Source organism: Montipora capricornis, chromosome 4, assembly GCF_036669925.1.
Source record: "Montipora capricornis isolate CH-2021 chromosome 4, ASM3666992v2, whole genome shotgun sequence".
In the NCBI taxonomy this organism is placed as follows: domain Eukaryota; kingdom Metazoa; phylum Cnidaria; class Anthozoa; order Scleractinia; family Acroporidae; genus Montipora; species Montipora capricornis.
In genome coordinates, this window is record NC_090886.1 from 4,051,881 (window position 1) to 4,069,380 (window position 17,500).

Here is a 17,500-nt window from a genome sequence, read left to right on the forward strand (position 1 = left end):
TAGGAAACAATAATTATTACAAAAAAGCTTTTCAAAAAAGGTAATTCTTTAGACTTTTCTTAAAAGTACCTAATCAAACACCAGGCTTTCTTGTGTGAAATTTTTATGAGAATGTAGAACCAGAGTTACAGTTAGGCATAAGACTTACTTTTCCAACAGCTCGCACTTTTTCAGCGTCATAGACTACCAGGTTACACCTTGGACAGCCATTCCCATTAATTTTTACTGATTTGCCTGAGTTCGCTGGAGCAGTTTTGGGTGCCGTAGAAACCACTTCTCCTGCTTTTCCAGTGTCAGTGCTAAGTATGCCACTGCCGAGACCATATCCATAACCCTTTGTTCCAAAAGATCTGGTGTGGCAACTGGCACAATAGATCTCACCTAAAAAGAACAGGCATGGGTTAACTGTGGCTTAATCATTAGACACGCAAGACTCTAGCATTCAACATTCAATTATTAACAGCTTCGCTCTTTACTGCTGCCAATCATGGTAGCTGCAACAGTTAAGAGACCAATTGACACAGACATAAAGGAAGTGGGTAAACATCATCCAGTCACAAAGCTAAATGTGGATCAACTCGTTCAGCAACAGTAATGATTGACAGCAGTGGAAAATGAAACTGTAAATTTGTCCATACAATAATCAATAATCAATTTATTGATTTGATTTCATCAATATTTTTTCCAATGCCCATTTATTTCAATTAACACTGTTTGAGCATGATATTTGTTAATTCAAATTCCCAAAATGCTTTACCATTTTTTACTGTAAAGCAAAATGGTTTAATATCATTCAGATACTCCTTGTCGCCAAAATTCCAAATCCAACATTTGCAAATGATTTTATTTCTCCTCTTACCATCTTTTTCTCGCAAATTTCCACTGCTAATACTCTTGTTGCAGGCAACACACTTCAAGCACTGCTTGTGCCATCTCTTGCCAGCCATAAAAACTTGCTCAGCAAAGTAAACAGTCTTGCCACATCTCGCACACTTGGTTGTTGTTTGCCCCAGTTTTAAAGCAGCCTCTCTGTTCTTTACATTTGCCATGATTACTGCTAGGAAAAAAAAATCACCATATCCATCACTACACTTTGTTGTTGTCTGTCCCAAATTTCAAAGTAGCCTCTCTATAGTTAATATTTTTCTGCTTTTTTTTGTTTGCTATGATTACTCACATGATTAACCCAATGACTCCTGAACCACCACAGACTGCAGACTTACCTCAAACCACAGTTATTGAAAGCTAACCGTTTTAAAATGGGTGCTTAGATTTAGATACTGTTTTTCTGTGCTATTTGAGATGGGTGCTTAGAGTTAAAAACTGTTTTTCAGCGCTATTTATACGCAACTGTCTGCAGTTGTTGTACTTGTACACCCTAAATCGATTAATGTTTTCCATGACTACTGACAAGACGGAATAATCATTACACCCATCAGTACACTTTATAAAGTTTTGTAATGTAATATAAAGTTCTATAATGAGCCGATGCAAGGTTTAAGCACAAAATGAGGAAAAAAGGTTGACAAGACCATTAAAGCCTTCTTTCCAGGAGAGTCTATTGGTAGCAGGTACAAAAAACAGGCCACAGGTCACACAAGTCACAGGTCATTGTTTTACCAATACCAAAACAACCCTAACCGTTTTATACTAATGGGTAGGCATTGAGGACAAAAACAATAGAAACACGTTGGAATGAATGTGAAAAATATTTACATATCGTCCAATCTCCTTTGTCTTTGTCCTCTAAACTTCTCTTTCAAGTTGAATTTTAATATATCGAAAAAGGCCTATTGCAGCTTGTCAAATTTGAATAAGATTAAAACAAAAGAAAACCAAAAAAAAAAAAGTAGCCATCTCTAGCAAGATATCAACGCAACATGTAGAAAAAACAAAAGTTATACATCTTTATACAGTGCATGGCAAGCAATATGTAAGCATACAGTATCCGACAATTTAAGACAGGTTTGACTGTTTTATGTATGACTTGACTCTTGGCAGAGGTGGAATTGCTTTGAATCAGCGGGGGGGGGGGGGGGGGTTTAAAGTTCAGGTTTCAGATTAGGGTCGCAGGTCAGTGTTCTAATATAACTGAAACAACCCAAACCTTTACAAAGATGCTAACCTTCGGCTTAAACATTATTTTTTAGGCCTAACGTTAGCATTAGTAATTTTTTGGGTTGTTTCGGCTATGGTGAAACAGTCCCTGGAAAGGGAGGGGGGGGGGGGAAGTCCCATATAAAAATGACGGGGGTACTTGTCATACCTTTTAGGGATTTAAAAAAGCAGTTTTGGTACCTCTAAGGGTATTCAGCCTCAAAAGGTCCACAGCGGGAACTTTAGCAGTACCTTTTAGGATATTGAGCCGAAAAAGTATGACAGGAGAGATATGACAATTAACTAAGTTTTAATTTTGTCTAATTAAAACCCATAATCTGGTACCACTTAGGGGTGAAAAAATTTCATGCCACGTGCATAAAATAGGAGCTTGGTACCTTTTAGGGGTTCTTTTCAAATTTTCCGATGAGCAGCCGTCCTTTTTATATGGGAGCCCGGCCCTAACCCTAACTTGCAACCTGCAACCTGCAGTTTACACTTTCCATTAAATCAGGTCGTTAACTCTGCATGAGTGCTTATCTTTTTTTTGCTGCCTGGTTCTCAAATGCAAATCTGTAGCTAGTAATATTTATTGCCAGTTCCCAGATTCAAATGTACTCCAAAGTTTTAGAATGTTTGCAAATTAGCTCATGACTTTTTTTTCAGCTGGGAGGTTTTATTCCGAGATCTGACTGTTATTATTGTTTTGTCAAATTCAGCAATTTCACAGATCAATGCCTCCAAACTTAAGAAAATAAGAGAAAGGTATGAAACAAAAAAACTTGTAGGATTTGCCAATAATACATTGAGAAATTCAAATAAGTAAAGTGGAACAAGAGTTATTTGTAACAAAAAAGCTTATTAATTTCAATAATAATTGTTTTTGCGGTACAACAAGCATTAAAATTCCCAAACAGATTCTCACAGCATGTCTCGGCACGTTGCTGACATGAACAAAAAAAATGATGAACAACTACCGTCATATTTTAAGGTTTCCAAGAGCTTCACACTTCTTCATTCCAGCTTTAACTCTTTCTTTATAAAAAAAGCTTTCTTACATGGATGTTACGTTTTGAATGATCTTTCACATCCTCCAAGCCATTTTAAAATCTTTTAGGTAAAAAAAAAGGCAAATTTGACATGTGGGGAGGGCAAAGCAGTTCAAGTTCGTTTTTTTTCCTTCAGATGAACAAACACTGAATTAGTCATGCTACATAGCTTTGAGAAGTGTTGGTAAGATACCTTGGAAGGATTTTTGCATATTACTCTAAATATTGACGTTGGGCTTTCAAATAGAGTCTAGAATACCCAGTGGGGTGGGTTGGGGATAAAGTTTCGGACGCATTATATTTCAACTTTAATCGAAAACCACTCACAGATAACAACTTAATCAGATTATTGAAATGGAAGGGCAGGTTGTAACGATATTTGTTTTCCCTTTAATTGAAACATTGAATATTCGATTTAAACAGATCTTCATCGCGTCAGTGAAGCGATAAAATTCTCGACCTTTAAACTTAAAAACTCTGTCTTTTGCACACAATCGGCATTCGCAGACAGTATATAAACTTTATAACACGGGAGGAAATGAAGAGTACTTTTGGAACGATTATTGTTTTAGCAATTCAAGAGCTTTAAAAAAATTCTATGCCTTAGTAAGCTAAATTGAATTTTTTCGTTTTCTGAAGCGTTTACCCACGAACGAAGTTAAGGCGCCCTAATTGTCTACGGCGAAGGATTAAAGGTACTTTAGTTCTATTCTACTGAAAGAACGTTTTAAAAAAGATTAAGCTCTCTACCTTAATAGTGGCTCAACTCTGGGATACATAGTTTCTGGGCGCTTTTCAGTCACGAATGCGGTCAAAATACATCATTGAGCTCTGGAAGGTCACAAACTTCAGCAGAATTTTATAAGAGCAACTTGTTGATACCTGTGCAAACTTACCTTTCAAACTTAATTCTTTTTCTCCTGAAGAAAACTCTTCCCCTCAGCTGAACAAAACACCTTAGACCAACTGACTGTAAAACTTGCAGCCGTTTTAGCATATTCTAAACAAATTAATCACTGAAGCAATACGACTCTTACGCAAAATGCACGTAATTGGCCGCCTGTTAAAAACCAAACTCATTACATTCCAATTAGTTCAACAGCTCATTCGCTTAGATTCCATTGTTTGAAAAATTCTCAAACAATGGCCAATATTGAATTCGAAGCAGCATTTAAGGGACTCCATGCAATTCTGAAATAAAATACTTAAACCCATCTAACAGAGGAAAAAAAAGAACATTTTATCGCCAGATCAAGCGGTACGAAGGCTTGGGTACAGTGAAAATAGGCACCTAGAGCGTGCACATAAAAACAACGTTGACGTTATTTCGGCCAAGGAACAATTACGGAGCTTTTGTAATATCCGGTTTGATAGCCGTCGTTTGCAAAATAATCCGAAGAACAGGATGTTGACGCAGATTGTAAAAATATTTGGGCATAACGTCATGATGTGAATCTGAAAGACGTTCTCTGGTTAAAAATTGGTTAAAATTATAAGCTTTCGGCTATCTATCTATAGCCTTTAACGAATAACGTCATGAGCTGGCCAGAAAGTCTACGTAATTTTGTGTTTAAATTCTTAAAATTGCGCTTCAATATGCGGCAAAGATGAGAATAAGGAAAGGTTCCGTTTATACAAACGTTGGCCGTGTAGCACTTATATTTTAAACAGAGTTAACTGAATAGAGTGTAATGTGAAGTACTAGATTTCAATCCCATATGAACCATGTGAGCGTTAGCCCTACAGTTGGAAATGGGCCCACACAAGGACAGAGACCCTGGTCAGAGTTTTTCTCTGTCCTTGTGTGGGCCCATTTCCATCTGTAGGGCTAACGCTCACATGGTTCATATGGGACTGAAATCTAGCACTTCACATTACACTCCATTCAGTTAACTCTGTTAAAGATGAGAATAGTTCCGTGAGCGTTCTCACGCCAACCCCTGCTTTTTAGCTCTAAATCTGATATCAACTAAGCTTAGGAGAAGCCAAAGAATTCGTAAGTGAGTTCGAATGTCGATTTATGGCGCAGAAGAAAAAGCATAGCGATATCGTCAATATCAAGTGCACTGCCGTCTTTGCGTTCGTAGTTCTAGTCTTCCTTAATCTCCTAACAATGATCGTGGCTAATATTCCGACTTTAAATAGCTTTCCAAAGTTGTTTATTACACATCTTTCACATATATCATGCTCATATATGGTGCAATTAGTTCTTTACAACAAACAAACAATTTATTTACTGCGTTGAAAATTAAAGTCTCCGACGAAAATTACTAGATTGTGTGTACTCTGTTTATGAAGCATAGACAGCGTTCCCCGCCAAGGGTTTGTTTCCAAGGGAAAATACTCCATCACTAGGTTACCTTGGCTAAGAATTTTATCTGGAGAGATATGTTTGATTACGTTGCTCCTGTTTACGCTTTTTTGCAGAACTTTGTCAATATTGTAAGTCTCTAAAAGACAAAAACAACGATCGATCTTTCAATTAAAAATGTGATGACCTGTGACTGAAACCAGTAATGAGGAAATAAAAGTTCATGACGTTATAATGGTCTCCCAACGTTCTTTCCAAAATCCGGCTAGCAATGTCTTTATCCAATATTTCCGGAAGCACTGGAAAGGCAAATGCGTCCTGCATTCTTCCTAAATCATGTGGTTTTTGTTTCTTTTAAGTTATTCGTTATAAATAGTAGCTGACATAATTGTTTCCTATATATGGCGTTACAATCGAAATGGCAAACAAAAAATGGTCCCCGAACTCCTCCAACTAAAGTTTATTCGTTAGTTACTTGCAAATTATTGCAACGATTTACAAAATAAACTGTTGACAAAAATACTGCTGGTATTTGTCGGGTCAATCTGGTGAAATGGTCGTTGCGTAATTTAGAAAACATAGAACTAATATAAAACGAAACCGTCCCACAACGCAGCGTTGTTTTAAAATTATTGTACCATGCTTTGGTTGGCATAACCAGCCTTCTTCGACTTCAAGTAGGAATTTACTGAGTGGATGTTCTTTTTTCTGTTGGCATGATAAAAGTATCCTTTTATACTCTTTGAATGATTGCAACTCCAATTTAAAAAAGGTTTTGCGCTGAGGATCCCAAATGCATTGCTCATAATTGCTGATTAATTTAAGATTTGTTAAAGATAAACGTCGACAATGTACGGAGCCCGTTAAAAGTCTAAAGTGCGACAGGGCTGATGGGTTCGAATGACCGTCCAGACTGTTTACTAGTGTTTCCTACAGCCTTTTTCTGTTAAAGCTGCCAGGCGCAAAAAGGAAGCCTGGGAGAATAATAATTACGACGATAAGACAAGCCGTCTGTTTGGTGAATGATGATTATTTTATTGAGGTTACAGTCAGTGAAAAATCTTGCAATTATAGCTTATGCGCAACTTTATGGCAAAAAAAATTCCGCTAAGTTTTGTTGTCTCTTTTTTGATTGGTGGATCAGTGTAACGCAAGTCTGTTGGTCACGTGCAGGAGAACTCGTTTACATGCCCCCCTGTCCGTCCTTGAGAAGACACCGGAAATGATATGGTGTGATTGGCCAGCGATTTGAAAGAAATCTTTATAACTTGACACACATAAAAAGAGCATTTGTTCTCAAATAATTACATTTAAATAGGTTTATCAGGGTTATCAGTCAATAGAAGTTGGTTGTAGGTCTTGGTGATAAAGAATACTTGTTGACTGATGTTTCAAGAAATGACTTTCCAGTGCTTTCCTTACCCACGGAATAGTTCGTCGTTTTGTTTGAATTTTTGAACCCAGAATCGTCTCAGCATGAAAAGGGTATTAGACAGCAGGGTTTGAAAGATTACATCATAGCTAAGCTCCTTTTTCTATTTGGTTTTCAACAGATTTTCATCCTTGTTTTGATGATGTCTCGTTGGTCGTAGGGGTTTTATTTTTGGAGTGACGACCCCATCACTCGATACATTATCATCTCTCAATGTAAGAGATTCAAGTCAGACGAGTGGTACAAGAACCGCAAAACGTTCCATTGAATATCGAATTCCTTCCCCTAATCAGTATTTACCCTGCGTCATAGTCATAATCTTCGACAGAAAATGTTATCATCAGTCCGAACTTTATTGACTTCTGTGCTATTTTTCCTGAGGCTTTTAATTAAGCTTTCGAACTAGATAGCCTTGAAAAAACTTTTCTAGTGAACAGATAACGTACCGTTCCATGCCTCAAGCGAGATAATGACACGCTGTGAGAAACTTGATTTCCATTTTTTTTTTCTGTCGCCTCGCCCTTTTGGCAGTCTAGACATCCGAGTTGTTAAAAAAAAAAAAAAAGACCCGTTCCCGTTTGCTTTTCTGTCATTTTCGTTGTTTTTATTCCACGACTGGATGAACCCCACATTTGTGAGTTAACCGAATGAAAACTGGTCAATGACTGAGCGCTTAATCCTCAAAGTGAAACCTAAGTTTTATCCTCAATTTTCCTAATTCCAAAACATTTCAAGAATGAATGCACTTTAGAAAAAAACCTCGAGGACGCAATAGAAGGAAGACAAAAAGCTTAACTTTGGTTTCCGATGATACTCATGAAGTTCATCGTCGAGATTCTTCTTGAAGTCACAATGGGTTAGGATGGATCTCAGATCAGTCAGATCTCCCACTTCAATCTCAAATCGACATAACTGTTTGACCCTTCAATAGACGACAACGTTCAATGAACATTTTTTTAGTTCTATGGGGTTAACGACATCGTGTTGAGAAATACAGCACTTCCCAGTGGGAAAAACTTCACGTTGCCTCGGTTTTTGAACTTCCGCCCGGAGTTGAAACGCAAAGTCCGTCATGATCATGCAACTTCAACAACTTCCGCCTAAAGGATCTAGAATATATATATTCCTCTTTGCTTGTAATTAAACATTGGAGTCCATTTTCATAGCATTATGAAGTTCCAAAACTAGGTTTATGCACTGTTAGACAACATGAATCGACAGAAATCCATTCGGCTTGCTTCTTCAAAAACTTCATGAAAGTTCATTTTTTTGCCCAGGAGATTGTATGTCGCGCTATTGATGAAGAAGAAGGAAAGTTTCGCGCTGACGATGAAATAGTCTGTTCATTTGTTTCAAGTCACGCGCGCCATGACTTTCTTTACGGCACTACCGTTCCCAGGCATTTGTTTATCTGCATAGCTGACATTGTCCATGACAAGTACATTATTTGGAAATTGTTAACTACGAGAGTTTAACTTACCTTGTCTCGCTTAAAAGTCTTCAACTTCTAGCGTCTAAATAGATGTACACAGAAACGCGAAGTCTTCGAGAAATAGTTGCTGCACTGTGCGGACCAAAAAAGCCGCTTAACTCCGAGACAAAGTAAAAGCTCTAACCGTTGAACTTGTTCATGACCTGAACTCTATTGATTCCGATAGTTGGTGTTAATTAAAGCAAATGCCTTGCATGGTTATTGTTTGCCAAGCCTAAGTCGAACTTCTATCCATTACAAAAACATTTCCTAACGGAAACCATCGGAAGTGTGAGGACATCTGTTTGTTTGTTTGTTTTTGGCAATCTATTTGTTATTTGTTTTTTTATTTTCAAAATATTGTAGACAACACTACCGATACCCGATAGCCTATATAAGTCTTATCTTTCCCCTAATGATACAGATCGTGTAAACACATATGCATATTTCCATCGTGTGTTTATTTTGAGCCCTAGACAGTTGCCAATCATCTATTCTCGTCCAGTTTCTCGTCCTCGAAGCCACTACCACGTGACCAAAAGAAACGAGGACTCTGGGAACGAGAATGCCAATGGTTGCATGGCTTAACGCATGCGTAGGGCCGATAATGTGCAGCTTTCGCGACATATTTCTAATTGTGTAGTTCCTTACTTCTCACATTTCGTGTATCGCGCTATATTCAAATAATCAAGTGAAGCTATGATTCTCGCAGTTATGAACGCAATTTTAGCAATTGCGTAAAGAAGCCTGATACCGGACGCTCTAACCAACTGAGCTATGAAGCCACAGTTCATATATGGTCCATTTCATATATCATTTCATCGTTTATTTAAGCAATAGACCACACGTTTCAATGGTTTACGAATAGAATTCTCCCTCTTCGCCTACAGGGCCTTCTTGGATAAATAACGTATAGCTGCATTAAAATTTCGCCATTCTGAATGCACTTTTCAGGTAACGCTGTACAGAGACGAGGTAGCAAATTTAAACCAAGCATTCTGAATGGTCAATGATGAAAGAGAGTCACAAATAGCCAATCAAATGCAGCGCACGGATAATGAGAGATGGCTAATGACAGATGGTGGCGATATGACGTAACGTTGTAAACGAACATAGGGTGTAAGTAATCATATGGTTTTGAGCCCGATTTGGAATAAACTGAAGCACTAATAATTTTTTTCAAAGACCATCAAAATTGCTCGAACCCCTAGGGCACTTTTGTAGTCACGCTTATTTATTCCAAGTTGCACTCGAAATCATTTGTTAGCCTGAGAGAAAGTGGGATTTGAGTGACAAATTTAAAATCCCCTCAACCTCGTATCCAAGCTTCCAGGCTGCTATCGTCGGGAGTGACGTATAGACCACTTTCACACTGATGGCGACCACTTTTACATTCTTTTGAATTTATGTTAATTAGACCTACTGCCCTCATTTTGAAACTAATATTCTTTTAAAATTTGCTTGTCGTAGCGAGTCTAGAAAGGCTTATTAGCATTAAAACAAAAGATTATTTTATTTGGCCGCCATTGTGAAGGAGGTTTATTTCCGGCCGTCAACCGGAAATGTAGCGGTGGTCTTACGTTGATAAATTACAGGACACCGTTGTGATAGATAAACCGTGATATCAAATCTCAATTCGGTGATTGGCTATTCCAAATTTAGTTCGGTTTCAAATCTCCTAATAGAGTGATTGTCCCTCTTGTTTATTGAAACGAAACTCAGAGAAACACTGCCGTACATCGTCTTAGTTGTTGGTAGCTTTTGTCTCTCTAAGATGTTTTCCAGTCTATTGATATTTATTCTTATGCTAGCGCTTGTGTCTGCAAGACCTTCTCCAGATCTAAGCCTCGAAGACATTGAGAAAGGTGAGTCAGTAAAGTGTATTTATTATTAGAAACGCTGGCTGCGCGTCGTGAACCGACAGTTAAGTAGAGGAAAACCCAAAACGAGTGGCTTGAGAGAATACTGATGAGAAACCTTTGGTGTTGTTATAGATCATTTTCCTCTATTGAATTCTATCTGGTTTGTTATCTGCTGGTTTGTTGTACCACGATTTTAGAATGTGAAACAACTGTTCACTCATAAATAATTGGAAACAAATCGGCAGATCTTTTTGTGTCAAATCTAAAGTTTATTCTAGGTATAGAAAATAAGTTCTCAGGTTGTTTGTATAGATTGTTTTGAAGATGCTCTTTCGTGCGAAATTTATTAAAAGGAGGTTTCTTTAGTGCGTGCCCTGAGAACAAATCTGCGAATGATTTTGATCATACCGATCATGTCTACAGAGTCCCACCTAACTTACGTTGCGAAATACCCTTGTGGCTAGACGTACTTGTTTTGTCGCAAATTTTGTTGATTTAAAGCATGCAGGGGTGCAGCATCAAACTTTCTCAGGCCAGAACGCCTTTGACAAGAAAGAAAGCTTCACTCGAGGGTCCTCGAGAGAATCGTTATGAAATTATAACTCGCGCGCGAATTCCATAAATGTAAGGCACTAGGTGGAGACGTTGTGTTGACTGAAATCGTTACACCCATTCGTTACAGATTGGATTAAATCCTTGGGGACAAACGAATTTGGATAGGCTGTTAGTCGAGTCCATACACATTTTTACTCGCTTTACTTTACCTTTACCAGAAGAGAAGGGAAAAGAAAATGCAGAAATATCACCTTTGACACCTTTACTTAGCGAGGGACGCGAGAAGGATTCGATTACCACGCGCGGGTCGTTGGCAAGCCAAACTTGCCGAGTGTCGGTGATCACGCATTCGAAATAGTTCGAAAATGTTCTCCAGCATTCGTTAATTCGAGGAGATTTTTTGCGCTCGGCTAAGGCAGCATTACTTGTCGTCCTTCGTTAACCGCAGATGTCGAAAAATAAACACTGATGTGAGAGTGCAACTGGCAATTTTTTTAACTGCGTAAAAGAGGATTATCTTGTCTACGCTAAATGTTTTGTTTGGTCTACACTAATTGGCTTGAACTGTTTATATTGGAAATTTCTCGGCTATAGAAAAAGCGATGTGTGATTCGCCTTGATATGAAGAGAAAAAATACTTTGTTTGAAGAATTTTCTACCAAGTTGGTCGAGATGACACTTACGAAAATGCATGACAGAGTAAGAGTTGTTTCCATTGCCAAGTTCACCACCTAATCCGTTTTATGTCTTCAGTATCCAAAGCTGGCGATAAACCTCTTAGAGTTTTCTCCACCCACTTTCGAAAATGCATGGATTCATGTAATTTTTCAGGAAAATATTTGTGAAATTTCCTATGTTTTGCTTCGAAGGTTTTTCATGAAGCTGAGTGTTTTTCCTGTGTCCCTCGGTGTCGCGAGAAAGGTTTTCTGAGATAAACCAACTTTTTTATTTAATGCCATTGTAACAGATAACTCCTGGCCAGCTTTCTCAGAGCTCCACTGAATAAAATTCACAAGTTTATATCCTGAGCTACGCAAAATTACAACATCTCGTAACGGAATACCTAGGCCTTTCCTTTTCCGGCAATTGACCAGTGCTCACCTTCTCGAAGCTTGGTTAAGTAGTATCAAAAGCTCAAGTTGCTTCAGGCGACCTTTGCCAGCCAGCTGAAAATGTCGACATGGGAAAACTTGAAATAGTTTTAGTAGCAAAGATTCATGAAATAGCGAGTTTCCCAAATTTTGTTCACTTTGTACTTTTTATCCTCGGCCTCAACAAATATTGTTCTCTTCCAAATTTAGATATTTTTATCACAATCATACTTGTCAGAGCAATAGTTTAGATTGTGGAAAACAATATTGGCCATTGTTTAATTAAAAATGCTTTATATTGCTTTATAATAGACTGCAAAACAGTCGTTTTCTCCCATTTTCGGAAGGCGCGAAGCGCCGTAAGCGTGATCCTCGCGTGTGAAACGCGCGAGCCTCACACTCTCTTTCGCCGTTTCTACACTCGCTCCAGACCTTTCGTTTGAATATTTACCGCGTCGCTTGCGTTCGCAAAAAATACGACTGTTTTGCAGTCAACTTTATAAAAAATAATTAAAATAGTAAGCGCGGTCTCATTGGTCAATAGCTGTGTTTAGCTTGGTGCTATCAGACGCGAGTTTTGATTGGCTTGTAGGAAATATGAGCGTGTATCAAGAAAATCTGTTTCATTAAAGAAGTAAAAAAACAGCATCTTACTTCATTTGTTGAATTATTTTTGAGAAATATTTCATAAAAGCAACAGAGGATTTTTTTCTGTGTTTACATAGTTTCATCTAAACACTTGGGGAGTTGGGAGAATTCTCGACAGTTATCCTAACCCTCGACTGCCTCTCGGGTTTGCACAACTGTCCCGAATTCTCCCAACTCCCCCTCGTGTTTAGATGAGGCTACGTAAACACGGAAAAAGTCTTCTATTACTTAAATAAAAGACAATTGGCCAACAAAGTGAAATTTTAACCAATCACAAAGAAACCTGCTGGCCGTCGTTTTCCCGCGCTTCGATTGCCGGTTTGTGCAAGCTTTGATTGGTCCAATCATTTTTTCTATTCGAGTCGCTCTCCCCCTCGCTATTAACCAAAGGAACTTGATTTTGTGACAAAATAGAACTCTCCGGAATGCCGGTATCACTAACGACGCCCATTTTGTTTTTCAGAACTAAAAGAGTTGGGCGGAATGAAGAGCGACGCCTCAGGTAAGAAGACTTAGTCAGAACTTCGATACGTTTTCAATATCTTAGGTTATGTTTTTTCCTAGCGAGCGTTGAATGTTCGCACGGGATACATCCAACAAAATATTACACCAGTCGATCGTGCAACAGAACTATCTATCTCCCGGTGTGCTTTTCATAAAGACCGCTTAAATAACATTGTAGAAAAAGCTCTCCATATTCGACCAGCCGAGACACGACGTTAAAAGCTATCGGATCATGTGTATTTTATGGAAAACTACGTTCCGAAAGTAGCGGTAAAATTTTACAGGTGTTATCAAATCCCCAAATAACGACCCTCCGAAAATAGCGACCTTAATAGTAATTTCCCTTTTCAGCAAAAAATAACAGAAATACGTAATTCAAAAGTAAGTCAAAAAATGAGGAAAGCCTGTAACGACCAATGACTCCGACAGCTCCCATGGGAACTGACTTCTGCTAACGTAGATTATTCAAAGACTGATTCTTTCGAATTGTTATTCGAAACAATAACATGTTATAAGTTTCTCCAAGTAAAAAGTGCGCATATTTTCACATTTCGAACGGCCCATGTTCGGTACACGTTTTAGCTATCCGAAAGTAGCGATGATAGGGAAAGCTTCTATATCAGAAAGTAACGAGGGCCCAGTTACTTTCGGAACTTATACGGTCGGAAAGTGACCGACAGTTTCTAAAACTTTCAGACTTTTTAATTACTAGTATCTTTTTCTAAGCCGTACTCTTCGCGGATTCAAGAGAAAGATATTTTTGTCCACGAGGCTGTTGTGATGATTTTTACATGACTTTCTGGTTTATACTCTAAAACGAAAAAATCTTAAATACGAGCGCCACGAGAAAACTTACATCTAACATTGAAAAGGACGCCTTACATCATTTCATGATCTCCTGAAGTGGAACTCGTTGAAGCGGAGACTTGAAAGCACAAATGCGATAATTTGTTGTATCCGACTTAAAACGCTGTAACTCCCACAGTCCAAAAACACGAGCCGGTCAATGGACCCAATGTGAGTCATATTGCTGTCATGTGAACGCGAAACGAAAGACAAAAGCGAGAATGAATTTATAAGTTAACTCGTTTACGAATAAATCTGGCCCGACGGAAAGGAAATATGATCGTTTCGCTACGTTTTTTTAGTGCCACAAAATACATGCGTAAAGGGCAAAAGCAATGGTAGTGCCTGTACGAGTTCGAGCGTGCGGTTTACATTTTGATACATGTCTGCCCTTCGCGTCCTAGCAATGGCGTAAAATGACCACATTTTAATTTTGTATGGAAGACACGAGCACCTGACAATAAATTTACAATTTTCTTTGCGAATATCCACACCGTTCATTAAATTTTTATACACACTTTCCATGCCGAACGACTTTGATTTATTGCGATATAATTGTACAAGCGCATAAGTACTTTTTTTGTGTTCATGGCGTAGGGCGGCCTTTTTTTCAACGCAGAACGGCAAGGAAAGCGAAACCATATTTCTTTGAAGAAGTTCAACTTCCTCATGGCTCATTTATCTTACGTTTCAGAAAAGAAAAGCGATGACAAGGCGGCCGAAAAGTCTGGTAAAATATCGATTCTTTTAAATTTATTTAGACATGGCCGCACTACTACTTAATCCTTTCACTCTCAATAGTGCCACTTATAGATTTTACTCTGTCTAACGCCAGACGATTTTACTCGTCAATGGGGAACCCCACGGGGCTGAAAAGGTTAACAACAGCTTGATTCACTCAAAAACTATGTCCCCATTAACCCTTTCACCCCCAATAGTGCCACTTATAGATTTTACTGTCTAACGCCAGACGATTTTACTTGTCAATGGGGAACCCCACGGGGCTGAAAGGGTTAATGTGAAGGACTGATGAATGTGAAAGAAATGTGAAGTGCGAGTTATACAGTAGACGCAAGATAGAACTGATCCGCGCACTTTTAAGCAATTGTCACTTTATAGACACCTGAAAAATTCAAGCGGCTCCCACGAGATTCGAAACTTTCATTCATTTCGCCTTTCAAGAAAAATACATGAGCCAAACAAATTGACCTGCTCACAAGCGAGTGGCTTCATAGCTCAGTCGGTGTAGAATTTTCCTAGCATCCTAGAGGTCATGGGTTCGAATCCCGTTGAACGCGTGAATTTCTCTGGTGTCCATGAGAGATGATTGCTTTTAAATTGTCCAGTTAAGTGCCGCACTTCACTCAGAGATACACTTCTTTCACAAAACATTATTGTAAATATTGTATCTTCCCCGGATAGTGAACGCCAATTTGCGTGCTTTTGGAACTTAAAACCTTAAGGGTGGCCTTTTGTATTTTCAGATCTTTCCAAGGAACTATCAGATTTAGCCAGAGAAGTGCCTAAAGTAAAGCTTGACTCAGCGGAAAAGTGTGAGTGTTTAAAAGGCCTGGGCAAACCGAAACGGCTTCGACATTTGCTTAAAACATCCGTTCGATTTTGTTGAACTGCCACATTCGGAAACCGTTTGTCGCATGCGACAAAATCGTATCGTGTAAATCGGCCCTAAAAATGAGAAGATACTAGCTGTTCCTGAAAATGGAGAATGAAGGATTCACGTTTGTACGCTCGGGTTGTCGTCAAAACCTCAAATTTGGTGACTTCACGTCTAGTTTTGAAGAGTACTGCAAACGTATGAGCTTGAATGCGTGCCCCACGTGCAGCAAGATTATTTTTCCTCTTTGAACCAATTATATTCTTGTTTTGTGTTCTCTTTGACGTCCGCGTCGTAGATCTTGAAGTAGGGAGGTTTTAAGAATCTATACCAGCTTTTAAGCTCCCTAGTTCAAGATCTACGACGCGGGGCTAAGTGGGGCTATTCACATGATTTCTGAATGACTTTCATTCTGGAACGAGTTCATTCCACCACTCTGTATTTCTCTGTATTTGTTCACATGATAGCGAGACGAAATTTCGTTCCTGTATAAGCCATTTCGGAATGAGTTAATTCCGAGTTTCAATCCGACTGAAAATTTCCTTCCGGGATGAAATTTCATCGATCGATTTTGTCATGTGAATGCAGTATACGAACTTCATTCTGGAACGGAACTCATTCCGGAATCATGTGAATAGCCCCTATAAGAAACGACGACGGAAATGAAAACAACATTGCCACAAAACAAGTGGTTAAGACAAAATAATCGCCAAATACATGCGATAGCGCTAACTTATATTTTGAAGTGACGTTTTCGATGACGTTAAATCTCCTCATCAGCTACCCTCTCCAACCGCTAAGACAAGATTTAAAAATGGTAGTAATAACATATAATTATGGGTCCTCTTTCAGCTGTGGCAAAGACTGAACAAAAGAAAGATGAGACAACAGAAAAGACAAAATCAGACTTGAATAAAAAGTCAGCTGCGTGTAAGTACCATGAAAGTCCCTGAAGATCCGTGAAATTGCGATTTACGACCAAACTGCTGCTGTCGCATTAAGAATACCTTTATGGTTTAATTGTTGGCGAGGAGCACTTCTGGTAATACTTTTGAACTTGACTGGAATGTGAAAGGTTTTTCTTCTTCTTCACAAATAGTCGAATGGGTAGGAAACTCAAGCTGTGATCATCATTTTTCCTTCCCACCTTCGGCAATTGTGGGGCACGCCTTCTCTTCGCGAGGTTTAGGACTAAATTTAGCGCGGTCGTGAGTTTGTCTCCTACATTAAACGGGACGAAAAGCAACAGTACGGTACATTTTTGAATTGAAAAATTACAAAACGCGTCTGTTGCTTTCGGTAACCTTCCGCCCTTTTGCTTCCTAAGGAGACTTTATTTAACCCTAGAAAGTTTGGATGCAACTTCAATTTTCTATTTTTAGCTGATCCAGTAGCCCGCGATCCTCTCCCAAAGAAGTCACTTACCAAGCCAGGTAAGACAAATTCTTGGGGCTCCAGTTGTCAATTATAGACAAAAGAAATTGAGAAAAGGAGCATTGTTGAAAAAACCCGAGAAGATTCTATTTCAAAAGAATTATTCACATCCCTGATGAAAGGCTAGATGCCCCCGCTAGTCATACCACCACGACGCCTTTACCGGCGATGATAAATCAACTTATTTGAAATTATCAAAGGGAAATACGATCCGCTCACAACGATGTATAAGGTTCTTAATCTAGAAAAAAAAACCGCCTAACACAGCCGTGTGCTAGCTGACAGGAAAAATGCTATCAAAGTTTCTTACTTATTATTTTTTATCATTAGGCGCTAGTGAGTCTTTTTTTAGCAGTGGCCGAATTCATCCTAGAGACGGATTTGTCCGTCTGGGACTAACTTGGGTAAATTAATAGTTTGTCTGATTAATAATCTGTATATAAATACGGGGAGAAAAAGGACGGAACATCCGTCTGGAAATTTATCTTGACATATGAATTGTTACACCAGTCTGCTGCAAAGCCTAAGGTCCGATCAATGAAAAAATGCCGTGGCAGTAATAAAAAGAAGTCACCTTGTACTGGG

At 38.7% G+C, this 17,500-nt stretch overlaps 2 protein-coding genes across 8 annotated transcripts in view; one reads left to right on the top strand and one right to left on the bottom strand.

Moving 5' to 3' along the window:
• LOC138045264 (cysteine and glycine-rich protein 1-like) overlaps positions 1 to 14,001 on the bottom strand; it is a 16,295-nt gene extending 2,294 nt beyond the window's left edge. The window contains exons 1-3 of one of the 6 annotated variants that reach the window (XM_068891698.1): positions 13,903 to 14,001; positions 860 to 1,057; positions 149 to 381 (exon numbers count right to left, since the gene is read on the bottom strand). In XM_068891698.1, the coding sequence (XP_068747799.1) occupies positions 149 to 381; positions 860 to 1,049 (423 nt within the window). In that variant the 5' untranslated portion in view covers positions 1,050 to 1,057; positions 13,903 to 14,001. Of the gene's footprint in view, positions 1 to 148; positions 382 to 859; positions 1,058 to 4,042; positions 4,183 to 8,369; positions 8,511 to 13,876 lie in introns of those variants that run through there. The other 5 variants (XM_068891697.1, XM_068891695.1, XM_068891694.1 and 2 more) reach the window with 5 other exon arrangements.
• LOC138045263 (uncharacterized) overlaps positions 10,015 to 17,500 on the top strand; it is a 22,359-nt gene continuing 14,873 nt past the window's right edge. The window contains exons 1-6 of one of the 2 annotated variants that reach the window (XM_068891691.1): positions 10,015 to 10,225; positions 12,980 to 13,018; positions 14,561 to 14,596; positions 15,351 to 15,419; positions 16,334 to 16,411; positions 16,864 to 16,914. In XM_068891691.1, the coding sequence (XP_068747792.1) occupies positions 10,135 to 10,225; positions 12,980 to 13,018; positions 14,561 to 14,596; positions 15,351 to 15,419; positions 16,334 to 16,411; positions 16,864 to 16,914 (364 nt within the window). In that variant the 5' untranslated portion in view covers positions 10,015 to 10,134. The remainder of the gene's footprint in view (positions 10,226 to 12,979; positions 13,019 to 14,560; positions 14,597 to 15,350; positions 15,420 to 16,333; positions 16,412 to 16,863; positions 16,915 to 17,500) is intronic. The other variant, XM_068891690.1, reaches the window with a different exon arrangement.